We start from the raw sequence: 17658 nt of genomic DNA, 5'->3' as shown, positions 1-17658 counted from the left end.
CTGAAGCATCAGATACCTGCTGCGTTAATATCTTGACAATCTGCAAAGGCTTCCACACTTACCCTCAACAGAAGCAGTGGATGAGAGTCCCACCATTTGCCGAGGTTAGTTAGGAGAAAGCAGTTCATTCAGACCCAAGCGGATACTTTAGGAGATATTCCAAAATCAAAGCCTCCCTGTGTGCTGCGTCCTGTGAAGTCTATGCAGCGGAGGTGAGCTGAAGTCTGCCTGCTGCTGAATTCACACTCACCTCTCCCTCCCTTCTTCTGTTATCTCCCTATACTTCCCCTCCCACTCTGTCTCCCCTCCTCTCTTCCTTTTTGGGGGGTAGGGTTTGTGGTTGTGGTGGTGCTCTGTGTGTGTGTGTGTGTGTGTGTGTGTGTGTGTGTGTGTGTGTGTGTGTGTGTGTGTGTGTGTGTGTGTGTGTGTGTGTGTGTGTGTGTGTGTGTGTGTGTGTGTGTGTGTGTGTGTGTGTGTGTGTGTGTGTGTGTGTGTGTGTGTGTGTGTGTGTGTGTGTGTGTGTGTGTGTGTGTGTGTAGGCCCCTCTGCTGTAATCCTAGGGATCGTATAGCACCTGGGAAAGGCTAGCTGTGTAAACACACACATGTCAACTAATAGCTAACTCACATTCTTTATTCTTTCACAGTCTAACCTTTAACTAGTGACACATAAAAGAGGATGCCAGCTAACCCACTGACACACCACATACAGTAAGGCATTGTAGTACCACATATCTACTTTCTAATACCAGTAACATTTTCCCAGTGAGAATATAAAGGGTTTGGGGTAAAGGCTGTGGAGTGGAGGTAGAGGCATGTTGAGACCTTTCAGAGTTACACATGGATGACTTGTTGCCTTGAGGCAGACTCATGAGGCCCAACACGATGTGACATGCTACTTTCAATCACAAGGGCACAACGCTGCACAAACAAACCCACAAGCACTCACTGACAATACACAAGCTCAGCAATGAAGCAACAAACACACACACACACACTGACACAACACAGCACTGTTTCTCATAAGTGTAGGCTTTTAGTGTATCAGTTGCAGGATGAAATCAGTGTCAGGTGGCTGCACAATACTACACAATAATAACTGTGAAGCTATATGAGAAATGCAAAATATACGATCACCTGTTTGTGTCCTGTTCAGCCACAATGAACTCAACGTTTTTATTTAGATTCATAATTTGATAAATGAATTAATGATGGAAAATGATTTATATTGCCATGGTGAATATCTTTTGATGAAATGATTGTTTATTTGAAATCGTAAATATGATCCGTTTTCTTATACCTTACGGTGTTTATTTAAGTGAGGCAATTTAGGACAGCCGCTGTGTATGAGACCTGATGAGACCCCCTGTCTCATCAGGTCTCATACACAGTGGCTGTCCTAAATTGCAAATTGTAAACAGAAATTAGTATTGCAAATTTGACTACAAAGTGCAAAGTATAATTTATATAAGAAAGTATATCGCCGAAATATTGATTTAGATATTTTGAGACAATTTAAGTCAATAATTCTTTGTTAATAAATTACTTATTTTTGGACTGAAAACCTTCGGCTGCTTATTGCTTTGGATTGCGTGTCGTCAACCCCGCTCTATAGTGGCAAAAGGAAACCTTGGATGCCACTACAAAGCTATGAGAAATGCAAAATATAAGATCACCTATGTGTGTCCTGGTGTGACCATTTAACCCTTTTTGATATGAACTATGGAATGCACTTTAGTTAGTAATACATTGTGAAATAAGAACATTTTCCTGCAGAAAGCTACAAAAATTAAATCTAAGATTTCATATCTGTATGGCAAATAGGAAGATGTTGGTAGAAAGAAGAAGATGGTAACAAAATCCACGGTGATGTTTTTATTTAATCAAAAAGGCATTCATTTCCAACATTTGGTACTTAAAAATGACGATAATTAGGGCATCATATACATTTTTGTCAGCGGCAAAAATAATTGAGGATAGACGCCCAAGGGGCCCAACTAAACTTTCAAAAATGTCAAGAGAAGACAGTTTAAGTTGATCTTGGTGAAAAACAATGCCGAAATACCACTCAGCAATTAAATAGTAGACAAACAAGTCAGACTGTATAAAAAGGATTCAAAATAACAAATTCCAAGGATGTCGGTGTAGAAAAATGTATGATTAATTGCTTGATAATGTAGGCAGGAAGTTCTCCTTCCATCTAAATTAGACACACACACACACAGGCCAGATACCCTGAGGCATTTCTAGTCTTTCCCAACTTTTCTGATATCCTCTCGAACTGTGACAAATGCCACAGACACACCCTGCTAGACTTGGTTATGGCCTGAAAAACCACTCTGACCTTCCCAGTAAAGATGTGAACTCACACAGGACCATGGATACCAGAGTAGGGACTGGAAGCACGCCATGTTGTAAAAATACATCACTTTTCTTCACATTGGGTACAATTACTCTGATATGTTTAAGTAAAACTAATGTGTTCAGGACTGGCGATTGCAGACTGGTAAAAAATGTATCCTGTTTAGCCCTGAGCCTGTTTTTCAGGTCTCAGGCTCGAAAATGACATTCCCAGAACAAAAGACCATATCTTCACTTCTAAAAAGGGTTAAATTAATTATCTTTTTTCTCAAAGCAAGGTGACATCTGTGAGTTGGATGTAGAAGTGTCAGAATCAATATAGATATTTTTATTTGAAAGTAAATTCAGATTGAACACAGTAAAAAAAATGTAAATTATAGTGTCCGTCCAAAAAACAAAAATTACTTATATTGAAAACCACCCTTGAATGATGCGATGGTAGACTAAAAGCTTTAGGAATCCAAACTATAACATAATAAGTACCCTGTATCAAGATTGATGCAAAACAAGTGATATTTGACCTTTTTAGAGAGGTTTAGCAAAAAAAAACACTTCTGGGGTCATTTGGGTGGATTTGACCTATCTCTGGCCCACCTTGGTCAATTTTGATGATTGACATCTCTTTTTAACCGTCAGAGCCAATGGAATCCAAAACCGGAAGCTGTGATAACTCTGGTGGCTACCATTAGCAGCTAATATTTACTCTCCGATTTTTACATAAAAATAGAATTATGGATTATCAATAATTTGTTCAAAGTGACGGACGCATTGGATTAACATATGGATTAACCCTCAGCAGCGTTTTTTATCGTTTTAATGCCATTGAACACGACTTTTGATCAGAATAACAGCTAAGGTGAGACAATCTCCCGTGTTTGCTCCGTAATGCTACGTGTTGTGATGTCTGTGTTTGCTTCCCCTGTCACGAGTTCTGATCGCTCAGTGATGATACTAATACCTAAATAATCTGTGGAATCTCAGCTTTAATCGGATATCTTGTATGTGCAGTTACGATAAGTAATAAAGGGTATCTTGACCTTGAGTTCTGTGCCAAGTGTGTTAGCCTTTTTTCGCTCAGGGGTCATTTAGACGCTTCTTATGAGACTTGTGTTTTGTTTTGGTAAAAATGGTTCGTATCGTCAGTTAGCTGAGTTTCTTCCCGTTAATCTGGTATGACACATTAATAGGTTTATTAATATTAAAGTGGATCTATCATGCTATATTTGAATGATATATTGTAGGGCCATAGCTATATAAAACATGTCTGTGAAGTTTTTATTTTTAAATACCAAACAGATCATGCATTTTAGCCATGCCTCATTTTGCTCTATTTGCTCTTTTCCAGCCCTGTTTTTGCAAGGGCTGATTCTGTGGCAAATGAGCTGCAGCTGACTACGCCCCCCTGCAAAGGAGGAAAAGAGAGAGGGTTGTGTTTTCTGACACGAGTTCCCTGACACACCGGGGACACATATTCATGTATAAAAGAAGTACAAAAGTGCATTTTGCATGATAGGTCCCCTTTAACCCTCTGGAGTCTAAGGGTATTTTCTCGAATTTTTTATGTTTTCTTAAATCCATTTTTAAATGTATTTCTTCTCACATGGCACCCCATGTGTTAAATATCAAAATGTTCAGGACAATCTCTGGTATTGCTATATATGCAAATTACTCACCTTAGAGTACTGTTTGATGAGATAAGTAGCTCAAAAGCTTAAAATGTTACATCCGATTTTCGGAAAATCTTCAAAACTCTTGTGAAAACACAAATTTAGTCATGTGATCGAAATGTTTTGGTGTTTTAGATTTGGTTACCAAAGTCTTAGGATCACAAAAGCAGTGAAATATCTGAATTACACTGTATATAAATGTGTAATTCATGTCTAAAATGAAAAAAAATTAATTCGAATTTTGAGTAAAATAGGTGTTTATCACTCTACTTTCACCACAGCAGGGACTGAGATACATTAGGACTGAATAATGACTTCATATTACATACCAAGGTTCAGGTGATGTGTACAAATACAAATTGAGCATTCAACCCTTTTTTTTCAACCAACAATTTATTATAAATATGTTTTTTTCAACCAACTATTTATATAAATATAAGAAACTGGAAAATCTAACTATTTACAATATTGAACATCAGAACTTTCAACCCACTATTCATTATAAATGTCAAGACAGTGTCAAGGTCTTTGTCTGTCTTCCAAGACAGTGGGTCTGGCTGCTGTGTAGGTGGGGGTGATGGTGCATGGGCTGCTGTGTAGGTGGGGTGTACAAGTGCTATACGAGACCTCCACGAGACCTCCTTGCTGGCTGTGGTGGAGCCTTTGTGCTGAGGTGTATCTTGACCTGGTGGCAGCTGCAGATGGAGGTGGAGGCAACTGTAGTGATGCTGGTCTGCTGGTCCTTGGTGGTGATGGCTCTGGTGAAGGCCCTTGAGCAATAGATCTTGACCTGGGGGCCGGCACAGATGGATGTTGTGGCTGCTGGATAAACGCCGGCCCAGACAGCTGTGAAACATCTCTGTAAAACAAATAAAAATGTAGGACAATAATTACAACTAATTTCATTGAAATAAAGTTCAAGTAAAATGTTGCTCAAGCACAAATAACAATGCACACATAAAAAGAAAGTTTGGGAGGTTGGAAAAGGAGTCACGCACGCACGCACGCACGCACGCACGCACGCACGCACGCACGCACGCACGCACGCACACACACACACACACACACACACACACACACACACACACACACACACACACACACACACACACACACACACACACACACACACACACACACACACACACACACACACACACACACACACACACACACACACACACACACACACACACACACACACACACACACACACACACACACACACACACACACACACACACACACACACACACACACACACACACACACACACACACACACACACACACACACACACACACACACACACACACACACTTTACTTCAGTATAAAATCACAGACACACATATACATAGGCTACATCTGATTACAAAGTCTCATTTGTATGATAAAATAATCAATGGCAAAAACATGTCACTGTAAATGTCTCCGTTGTGGGACGAATAAATGATTAGTTTAATCATCTACACATGTAATCTCACTTTTACACACCAAAATAACGTTAACACAGAGTAAACGTTTGCTAATGGAGTCTATTTTGTCCCAAGAAAAAGTTCATGACTATCGATAAAAAATATATATCAATAAACCTATTGTTCATTTTCGCGGTATTCCCCACACATTGCCAGTACACTATTACTGTAATATTTACACTTACCCATGTCCAAATGGATCCTTGTTGTTGTCTTTGTGTTCTTCTTCTTCAGAAGAGTCGAAGACTTCAGGTTCTGAACATCTGAGGCTCTATCTTACTACTGCTGCTAGTGAAAAAAATCTCGAGTGAAGTCGGCAACTTTTTTTAGCCATTTTCTCTGTCTCTCTCTCTCTCCACACTGACGTAAACTGATAGGAGACACGTGATTTTTGTTTTTTTTACTTGGTGGGTAGGTCCTTAGTGATTTCTCGATGTCCATTGGTCATTTCAGACCATGATGGCTGCCGGCTGAGATTTCCTTGACGGACACACAAATCCACCAATCCCACACAGTGTAAAGTCAAGCTGCTTTGAGCGGCCATATTGGTTGTGCCCTGGTTACAGTCTCACAGGAGATACTGCTGGAAAGCTACCCTTCCAGTGATTCCGCGGATATCTGAATCATGTTTCTACTCCTTATAATCGAAAATATATGATTAGTTACGTAAAATTATGCGCACCTGGACGCGCCGGCGCGTCCACCGACTCCAGAGGGTTAAGAAGCCCTGAGACACAGTTTCGTGAAAAAAACCTGCAGCCCCCTGTATAGGGAGCTCTCGGGCTTAACAGGTTAAAGGTCCCCTATTAACTTGTTTTTCGTGCATTGTAGCATCCCATAATCCCCTCTGTTTCAGCCCTGTTTCAAAAGTGCTGATTCTCTGTCTGTTACTTTAGATGAAAACAAGGAGCCCCTCCCCACGCCCCTCTGAGAGATATTTGGTTACAAAGAACACAATGGTGCTCTAGGAGGAGATTCAGGTGATAGGGGGGAGGGGTTACCTTGGTTGGTGATTGGCTAATGGTTACACAAGACAAAACATCTTTATGACATCATAAAGTGGCCAAAATCTGATCAGTTCATTTTCAGACAGATTTTCATATAAATGGATCAGGACAAAAAGTGAGAGAATATTTTTTCCTGAAACATTAATAATCTCTTTACACAGAGGGGACACATGTCTATGTATAGAAGACATGAAAAAGTGGATTTTGCATAATAGGTGACCTTTAAGGTTAGAGTTACGCAGCATCCACACGGCGGCCTGCGTTGAAGCATGCCGGCGGGCGTGTCTGAAACTCGAACAACAACCAATCGTATGAATCTCCCGCCCCAGACACACAAGCACATGGTTTGATTGGCTAGAGCTTGTACTGGCATATGATTTGATTGGCTGACGCTTCCGTCGAAGCTTCAAAAGTTGAACATTGCTCAACTTTTGAAGCGAGCAACGCGAGCAAAGCGAAGCTCCCACAATGCAGTTCGGCAAAGCTTGACGTCACCCCAGAAGTGTTGAAGCTTCAACACACGCCGCCGTGTGGACGGGCCGTTAGGGTTAGTATGTCCACGATAAAAAACATAGTTAGAACTAAAAGTGGCTGAGATAATCTCGAAGGACCATCTGCGACTCCACAAGAGATCAGTATCTAATTAAAATTGCTGAGCTTTTCTTGGAAGTCCCCCTTCCTTATTGTCTTTGGACATGTTGAATATACAGCAGTTTCCCAACCTGATCGGACATGAAAGAGCGCTGCAGGTTGAAGGCTTTGAGGTGTCCACACACACAAAGTGTGGGTGTCTCACGTTGTGTCATCAATGAGGCCAGCTGAACAATATGCCCCAGCGACTTTTGAAAGGAAATGAAAAACATTTTCTTTGTATGTGGAAAAGCACAATCTTATCTCATGTTAAGTGAGTCACAAGAGAGGGTTTTCAGTAAGGAGTCAGCTGGTTTAAATGTTATCTTCATGCCGTGTGAGGTTTATCTAAATACCACCATCCAACTCGGTCATCAAAGCTGGGTCAAAGAAAAAGGCTGAATCATAACATTTAGAAGACAGATGAAAAGATGGATGCCACATACAGTATGAAGATCTAAAAAAAAAAAACGTCCCCTATTTGCCCTGTGTACATCAGCAGGCTGTGTGTAGCCAACACATACCAACACAGGTGAGGTAAACCAGATACCAGATGTGCTGGAGGTCTTTAATTACAGTAAGAGTGGTGCCAACAATGCCATCTCTCACCAGCCTGTGCCCTATCATGATGAGATCTCCTCCCACTCTACTCCTCAGATTCCAGACATTTTCCAGGTCTGATGCTTCTGCTCTGCCAAAGCGCTAAACATGCCTGGACATTCACAAACTGATATCCCCGGAGACCACGATAGGTAAACAGAGACTGTATTGGATGATGGGCAGATGAGTAAGATGAATGCAACTGTGACCTAACTGTCTTCTTGCTAATGTTTGGCCAGTGTAGTCATCATTTAAGGATTTGAGGTGGATAAACACAGCAGGATTCAAATGCAATTTTGACTCAGATTTCTTGCGTATGATTCATTCTTTTGTGTGATTAATTCACAAGTCAAAACATTTTCTTGAACAAACATCAATTGTATGCTTCAAAAAGCGTTGCTGGCGACGCATTACTTCAGATTATCAGACTAAAGCATCAGATTAAAATGTAAATCATTAAAGCAGTTTTTAAAGATCATGCTTACTAACTCTATTAGCCAACTACTGAAGACCCTTGGAGATGGATTGGATTTTACTCTGCCTTTTGCCAACAAAGCACTTTTCCTGTCCCACATTAGTAAATGGGCTGACCATCTTTATGGGGATGCCCCAAATGCCCCCTATAGAGATGGGCTTCCTGCCTCTACTGATGACATCACCTATCACCTCCGGCCTTCTGTTTCCTCTTCCTGTCAGCTGACGCACTCCCAATTTTACTGTACAGTCTCTAGTGACCCCTTTCTCAATGCAGTGTCTAGATCCTTGGCTAGATATAGTTAAAACATGCCTGCTTCTACAACCGTATTTCAGGAGATGACAATATAATGGAGCTTTTGAATGTGCTATATTTAAAAACCTTTATTTAGCTGGTGCAGGTAGTCTCAATTAGAGCGTGAAGTGCTTTCTCATGGCGTTGACATGGTCGTTTATTATGTGGACGGACATTTTCGACAAACATACAATGGTAAACATACAAACTGAATACACAATGCAAAACAAGCTGAGGTTTAGCAGCAGGTGAGGGGAGCATGTGGAAAAGCTTATTTGTTAGAGGAGCCATAAAGTTATACAAATTAAGGGGAAAAACATGTTTTCCCCACTGTTTTTATTGTACACGGCCGAGGAGGTGCTTCAGGTTATCATTAAATACAGAAAGAATCACATCCTTCACTCCACGATACTCACAAGTGAACACACAAATACAATAAATACACTGTAGATGGAAACAGTCCAGGAAAATACACGCTTTAAATCCATGTGTACATATGGGAAGATTCTGTCCTAGTTTTTTACTTCAGGAATAATTCCCTGGTACATTGAACAACACTGTATGTGATTGCTTACTTGAAAACACAGTTTTATAATCTTAAATTAGGCAAAGCCTTAAGAGTTGGCAGCACACATTCCACAGCACAATTACTTCCCCGCCTTGCACCTTAGATTAAATCTCCCTAAAGTAAAGCAGTTTAGGTTAAATCCCCCTACTTGCCAAATACTCGTAGATATCATTTAACTGGGGTGTGTTTCTAGCTGTGTTTTCACTTCACTTCTAATTAGGTGGCAATAATTAGTTTGTCGCAGCAACATAAATCTTCTCAAAGTCATTAGGCCTCTTAAGCCACTACGTCTCCATGGTGATGGAGTGGGAGAATTGTGGGTTTGTGAGCTCCCACTCACCTGTTTAAACATTAACCAGCTGTTGAAGGGCAGCAATGCAGCACAGAAGCTTTTGATGCACACACACACACACACACACACACACACACACACACACACACACACACACACACACACACACACACACACACACACACACACACACACACACACACACACACACACACACACACACACACACACACACACACACACACACACACACACACACACACACACACACACACACACACACACACACACACACACACACACACACACACACACACACACACACTCTAACTTCTGCTATGTTCATTCACTGTGCCAATGCATTGTCTTAGTGGGAATAAATCAGGGATCAAATTACATGTTTTCTGTAGCCAAATCTGACAGATGTTAGGCATCACAAACAAATAAGTACTGTGCCACAGAAATACTTCCATTGTGTATAAGGTGAAATGGAGGAAAACAACAAATATAAATTAATGCTGTCAAAATTATCGCGTTAATGGCAGTAATTAATTTTTTGAATTAATTGCGTTAAAATATGCATTTAACGCATGTGCAGAATGGTCCGCCCCATACATCCCACCAGTGGCAGCGCCAGGGTATGGCTGGGGTAGGCTACACCCATACCAAGAAATGGCTTAGCCCCAACATGAAAAATGATGTTAAAGTAAGCAAAATAAAGTCCGCCAACTCGCGCCGAGAATTACACAGACAGCAGTTAGTAAGATTGATTTCAGTAGCCAGTGCCACTTGTCTGGAAATACCGAAGACCAGAAACGGTTTTGAAAACTTTTGTCACGTAGTGATCGTCTTCTCAATAGAACATCTTTGATAATGTCTTCTGACCAATCAGAATCAAGATAACGGCGTGGTGTTGTTGCAGGAAGTCCCGACGGAGAATACTGTTGCTGTAGTACAGGCAACACATTACTGGTACGCAGGTTATGTGCGTAATCTGAAATGCGTACCGTCACTTGTGTCACAAAGCGCATTTGTGTACCGACGTAGGCCTACTTGTGAAGCTTTTCCAGAAGGCGGTTAGATCACCGGACGACAGAGTCGGTCTCCGTGTGCACAGACAGGGCTTCTGTTAACATCGGTCTGTACAACGGAATTGTGCCCCCATTGCTATCACCACCGACGCGTCTGACTACGCAGTGGGCGCGGTGCATGAGCAATGGGTCGACGGCGCCTGGCAACCACTCGCCTTTTTCAGTCCCAGGGAGCGCAAGTACAGCGCTTTCGACAGAGAATTCCTTGGTCTCTATTTGGCGGTTCGTCACTTCCGTTTCCTGCTGGAAGGCCGGGAGTTTGCGGCGTTCGTGGATCACAAGCCACTGACCTTCTGCATGTCCAAGGTGGCCGAGCCGTGGTCCGCCCGACAGCAACGCCAGCTTTCGTACATCTCCGAGTACACCACGGACATACCACACATCGCTGGCAAGGCTAACGTGGTCGCGGACTGCCTCTCCAGATCGGTCATCGGAGCTGTGCAGCTGGGCCTCGATTACCTCCGCATGGGCGCTGACCAGGCCTCTGACCACGGGGTCCAGACCCTCAAGGCCTCGGTCACGGGATTACGCCTGGAGGAGGTCACGGTCGGTGACTCTGGCGCAAAGCTGTGGTGTGACGTCTTCGGGACCCCGTCTGACCGCGGTTCTCAGTTCACCTCGGAGCTGTGGAACGCTGTTGCTGTGGGTTTGGGGGCCAAGCTGCACCGCACCACCACATATCACCCCCAGGCTAACGGATTGTGTGAGCGGTTTCACCGGTCCATGAAGGCGTCACTGCGTGCCGGCTTGACAGACGGCAACTGGGTGGATAAGCTCCCGTGGGTTATGTTCGGCCTCAGGTGTGCCCCCAAAGAAGACCTGCAGTCCTCGTCGGCGGAGCTCGTCTATGGCCAGATGCTACGGGTCCCCGGGGAATTAATTCCCACCGCCACTGTGCCCTGGTCTGCAGCCGGGCAGCGCTCCTCCCTGCTGGAGACCGCCGGGACATTCACGCCCGTCCCCACGTCGCAGCACAGCAACCCAGCTTTCCGGGTGTCCCCCGGATTACGGTCGGCAGATTTCGTTTTTATTCGCCACAACGCCCACCGCGGTCCCCTGCGGCCCCCTTACGATGGTCCGTTCAGGGTCATACGTCACAGGGACAAGAGCCTGGTGGTGGACGTTGGTGGCAGGCCTGAGACTCTGTCCGTTGATCGGATTAAGCCTGCTCACGTAGACATTTCCAGGCCGTTGGAGTTGGCTCTGCCCCCACGTCAGGGCCGCCCCTGTGGGGATGCCCTCGCCCTCGTTGGCGCCCCTGCCCTCGCCTGCGGCCCCGCCCTCCTCGGCCCCTGTGGTCCGTATGCGCCGGGGTCGGGTGGTACTTCCTCCCAGGCACGAGGATTTTGACTATGGGTGAATACTGGGGGGGCTTGTGTGGTGATTGACATTATTCACCCACGGATCTATGGGTTGGGGTATTGTTCCGCACGGACATTTGAGTGAGCCGGACTTCCTGTTTCCGCGGTCTTCGCTTCCCGGGCATGAAGTTGTTTACATGTGTGTTCAGATGCTAAATAAAAGTATAGCTTCTAACTTTGATACCCTGCCTCGGACTCCCATCTCTCGGCACTACAACCCCACGGTTTGATGATTGATAGGTGCTCTCTTTCATTTTGACACACAGAAAAATTTTACAATAAACATGTGAAATGGATATATCCGCCTTCTTTCATTTATCTTTCCATTCCCACAACAATATACATAAAGAAATGACATATTTTGGACATAGTTCGAATGGTGATTAATCATGATTAATTAATTTTTAAGCTGTGATTAATCTGATTAAAAATGTTAATCGTTTGACAGCCCTAATATAAATATTTCATAGTGCCATGGTTTCCTGTAGATGTCAGCAAAAGAACTGCAAATGAATGGTTGTTTCCATCTACTACCGTTATGCAATAAAAAGGCAGATGGTTCGGCAAAATAAGCAGTAGGTCGTTGCCAATGCTAAAAACAATACAAAGTAAAATAATCCTTCATTTAGTATTTCCTTTTAATGTATTGTTTTTCCAATGCATTATTGGAAAGGCTGATCTCCCCAGTGACTCTATAAAGCAGAATGTTAAAACAGTGGACAGATGGGTACATGTCATGTAATAGTAGCCATGGCCAGGTTGCAACAGTTGCATCTGGGAATTTCTCAATATGGTCGCAGGTCAAAGATCAAAGGTCACCAACTGACCATGATGTAGAGGATGTCTGTGTGCTAAACCTCTTTTTTCACGCTGCTCTCTGATTTATTCAGTTCTGAGATGGCACAGAGGTTGACTCAGCCTGCTGCTGCCAGACAAAGGCCCTACAGTGCACTGGTTATTATTCAGAGCCCTATCTGCCTCGGGTCCATGAGATCATCACCATGCTATGTCTCTCTCACAGAAAAGGACTCACACTGAGAAAGATGCTATTCTGCAAGTGGAAGCTCTGCCTTTCTGATGGTGCACAGACAAGGGTAATATACACTGAATATACATGCACGCCTGTACACACACAGTTCAGTTGTTCATCATAGAACAAGACACACTCTCAGTGACTTCTTGCCGTTGTCTGGATCTAGCCATTATGGAGAGCATTACTTCCTATGTGGATGATCTGAACTGCCGTCTCCTTGTATTATGCCAAACTAAAGTTTAGTTTGTTTTTATTAGTATATCATTCGACTTTATAGACATAACATTTACATTTTACATTTGAACCTTTATATCATTACTAAATCACTACTGAATGGCCACTGCTAATGTAGTTGCTAAAGGTTAAATGTAGCATAAACTGGACCTCTTTTTTTCATTTTAGCATTGTACTAAATGATACGACAACAAATAGCACACTGTAAATGCTTTTGCAGCATTGTTTTCTGAGAGAACGTCAGAACCATATTTTGTCTTCACTTTCTGTACTGTTCTGTTTAAACTGTTTAACTGCATGTGTATCTCGTGCTAAATATTACAAATCTATACCTGCATACTAACATCAATCATAATTTAGTGCTATATTATGGCTGATGTCAAACTACAGATCGTAAACCTTAATGATGACAGGTATGGCAAGTCTTCTATCCAAGACTCTTTTATATTCTGCCAAGTCAGTCAAATACATCTGAAATTGCCCTGGGAGTATTGGGCTTGTACCTTTATGCATGCACAGCTCGGGCAGAGTCACTTTTCAACCTCTGCAAAGTGTCATGCAACGGCTGTAATGTTGTGCTGTGAATTGCCATGGAAACCCCCCCATATAAACAGCTGTGCAATGAATGACCCTTGCCTATTGGCACATGCACAATATATATGTGTTCATGTACACACAATAACCTTAACATGTATCTCAGACATGAATCATAGTCATCTTCTCATCTCACGAGGGTTAACAAGGGGAATTCCACTTCAGGGCTGGTCCAAAATCATCCATGATTTACAGCTCATGCATGATGGGGCATATATATGTAATATAATGTATGTATGAGCGTCAGCAAGTCTGCACATTGATATTATGTCTCCAAAACTCTTGATAAAGTCTGGTAGATTAAACAAAAGGAACAAAGGAACTTGTGAACCTTTCATATACAATTAAAATATAGGATGGGGATTTTTTTTCCCTTATATCTCGTTATTATTCTAGCTGGTCATTTAGTTAGAATAATAAGGTATTTGGTACCAAGCACGGCTGAGAGAATAGACAGGATGTCTTCATTGGAAACTTTACAACAGATTATTTAACAGTTGTATCTAAAGAAGCGATTTCCCAAACAATATATATATGACTAAAAGTAGCAGTGACACTAAACTGAACCAAAAGACAAACTGTGAGTATCCGTGGCCCCATTGGACTACATTCAAAGGCAGCTTTCAATTGAGGATTTGACAGCGTTATGTTTTAGTTAAATGAGCTAAAGCTACAACAGTTAAGTTCCTGATTGTGAAATAATGGAGCATTTCGTCAAAATTGTATACATAGAGCTCTGTGTTTCTCTGTCACCTCTGTTTAGCTATGTGTAAATTCAGATAACTGAATATGAAATGAAAAGTGGTGCGTGGCATAAATGCACAATCAGTGAGGTCAGAGACCACTGGCGAGATGACGACAGCAGACTGCATTTTAATGTTGCTCTTTTGCCCCATGAACACATACCCATTTAAACCACAATTACACTGAAATGTTGACAATTTGAATCCTTGTTTATTCTCACACATTCCCCACAAGCCTGACAAATGTATTGTTTCTCAGACCCATTGGTTGATTTGTAGATGAATAACAAATATAAGGGGGGGAAATCCCATAGGCGCACAGACAGGTTCTCTTTTCATAGATATTCCAGTGGAATGTCGAGCCTCTCATTTAATGCACATGCTACAGACTTGTGCTTACATGAGCAGAATGTTACATGTATGCATGATTGTGGAGCCTATATAGCCGATCACTGTTTTGTCCACAAGTTCTTTCATATGCTCCAAAACATCCTGACAATAGCCACAATTGATTCATCATATCTGCTGAGCTCAACACAGACAATCCCACCACTGCAATGCATCTCTATGGGGCAGCCTCTCCCCTCTCACACCCACCTGGTGCTCTGCTTCCCATCGTGGAAACAAAACTTGTATTACACTGTCGCTCCAGCTGGCCTGGATAGTGCATATCAAGAAGCTGCTGACAAACAGGCTCATACCTGCCTCTCATCAACCTGCGCAACATTGATAGCTGAACTTGTTTAACTCTACACAGCAAGCTTTGATGGAACAGAAAAGAAACACAGAGACAATTAGCTAAGAAATGTCAACCTCCACTCCAATCATTGTTTAATGTTAACAATGGATACAATTACTTATAAACTTGAATGTTTTAGCAGTCACTCTAAATGAATAAATCATGAAGTTATTATCCAACTTCCTTAAACATTTTGGAGCTATGTTTTTAGCACATTTTAGTAAATTGTTTTGATATTATGGCCATCAACTTTGCTCTTTGGTTAACTTAATTTGAGGAGCAGAAATAAAATCTCTGAAAACCCAGTTAACGTATAAAGGTAGCATTTAGATGGTGAACATAGTGGAATGTTTATCTGCTAAAGACTTACAGTCAAAAAGTGGACACAAGGACTCGAAAAAAAGGCCTATGATGTTGCATGTGTGCAGATGGTTTGAAAAAGTAGTTCTTCCGAAAGAATATGATTTTTGAAAGGTCTCATTTTGAGATCTGTCTGGTTGTGAATAGCATTTGTCGTGATTTTCTGACATTTGTAGACTAAATTAATTAATGGATAAAAAACATACAACAACAAAATCAAGGAGAAAGTGATTTAGCAGCAGCCTGTCAGGGAATTACAGACTGTGTAAATAGTAAGGTGCTCCCCTGGGATAACCAGCCGACACCCTATGTTTTCTCCTGCCGTGTTTACACAAACACAAAGCTCTGATTGAAAGTTAGTCAAGCTAAATTCTTGTGTTTATACAGTATGTGTGTATTGGGAGTGACAGGAGAGGATTTCTCCCAACAAGACTTCCTTCTTTAGACTTTGAAAACACACCAAATAGACTGCTAACATCCACATATACTGACAAGGTGATAAATGATGGCAAATGAGTATATCATGGATAATTGTATTGAATTAAAAAAAAGTTGTTAAAAGCTGCTGGAAATAAAATTGAAGTACTTTCCCATTTCCTTTCACCTCTAGTCAGCTAGGTTAAAAAATGTCCATTAAGTTGGATGTTATAATCACTCTCACATGTTTACCTGGCAGCTGGCAACAAGACTATGAAAAGCACTCAAGTTTCTGAAGCTTTCAAAGCAGTAACATGATACCGCAACATCAGTTGAATTGTAAAAACACATCAAACTTAAAATCACTTGAAATGTCTGAAATGCTGGGTTGGGTCACACATAGGGTATGTGTTTATGCTGTTACTTCTAGCCTTGTCCAATTGTATTTGTTTTCAGTTACAATGTAGAACAATGTTATACTGTGCAGGGGGGCAACTGCACCCCTCCTAGAGAAAAACACATGGTGAGGAAAAATGTTTTTGTATTTCTTGCCACTTCAACAGAAAACACAAGTTCTCCAGAGACATGTATGAAGAATTATCTGCTGGTGGTGTCCGATATCAAACAATGATTACTGCTTAATCTCAAAATATCTCACCACATCCAGATATTTGACTTGACTCAGGATGAGTGAGGTCCACTTTCTATAACAACAATCAAACTTTAGATGAGTTCTTGGTTCTCTGCCTCTCCAAGCAGCTGGAGGAGAGACCAAAGCAACATTATTTATATGTTCAATGTGCACTACCATTGTGTTTTAGATGAACACCAGGAGGGGGAATTACAGGAAAAAGGAAGTGTCTTAGACCATTGATTCCTGGTTCTACACAAAGGGAATATAATCTGTAATATATAATGATAGCAAATTAAGTTCAATGACAGCACAACCTTAGAGATATATAACTGTGTTTAGTTATGTTTTCTCCCATATGTCCCCAGTAAACCAGTTAAGTGGAAGCCTCAGTGAGGGTGCTGCAGTAGGAGGTGTGGGAGGAAGGAAACACATGCAGTGGTTTTGAGATACGATTATCTCACAGTTTTGACAGCCACAAATGATCAATTAACACATAAAACAAACATGCACATATACCTTTTCAGACTGCAGAAACAGCGGCACAACTCCCACTAACATTAAGTCTTGCAGCAGAGTTTCAGGTTGAAAATTATACTTACATTTTGTTTCCATTCCGCTGCTGATGCTGTCCATGAGAGAGTTGTTGAAATATAATTCAGGCCCATGAGTGAGTGAAGGCGTGCAGATGCGACGCTGACAGATACAGGAGATACACTACAGCCCGCTGCTCTGCTGGGTCCTAGCGCCGAGCGGCAGCTTCTGCAGGGAGCTTCCATGGAGAGGCGAAGTCCCTCCCTCTCCGGTGGAACTCATGGCTGGTTTAGCTGGTTTAGCCGGCTAAACCAGCTAAACCAGCCATCCTGGCCAGCTAAAACAACAGCATAGTATGCTGGGCTGATCACCAGCATCCATCTATCACCAGCTTATGTTTAATAATAGTATTAAATATACCATGCTGGAAGCTTACCAGGATTCCAGGTGACCAGCATACATTGTTTAAATACTGGTATGATTATTTAAACCAGAGAACATAAATATATTACAAAGATTGATTGTGTCATGTATTCTGGTATCTACCCAAAT

General features: G+C 42.0%; 1 protein-coding gene across 2 annotated transcripts in view; it reads right to left on the bottom strand.

Annotated features, from left to right (window-relative positions):
- The window catches only part of afap1l1a (actin filament associated protein 1-like 1a), a 45714-nt gene extending 28486 nt beyond the window's left edge, over nucleotides 1-17228 (bottom strand). Inside the window, exon 1 of one of the 2 annotated variants that reach the window (XM_034093598.1) lies at nucleotides 17175-17228. In XM_034093598.1, the coding sequence (XP_033949489.1) occupies nucleotides 17175-17208 (34 nt within the window). In that variant the 5' untranslated portion in view covers nucleotides 17209-17228. Of the gene's footprint in view, nucleotides 1-62; nucleotides 371-17174 lie in introns of those variants that run through there. The other variant, XM_034093597.2, reaches the window with a different exon arrangement.
- Between the last annotated feature and the right edge of the window lie 430 nt (nucleotides 17229-17658).

Source organism: Pseudochaenichthys georgianus, chromosome 10, assembly GCF_902827115.2.
Source record: "Pseudochaenichthys georgianus chromosome 10, fPseGeo1.2, whole genome shotgun sequence".
In the NCBI taxonomy this organism is placed as follows: Eukaryota; Metazoa; Chordata; class Actinopteri; order Perciformes; family Channichthyidae; genus Pseudochaenichthys; species Pseudochaenichthys georgianus.
Note: the sequence above shows the minus strand (reverse complement) of the source record. Positions and strands in the feature narration are given on the sequence as shown.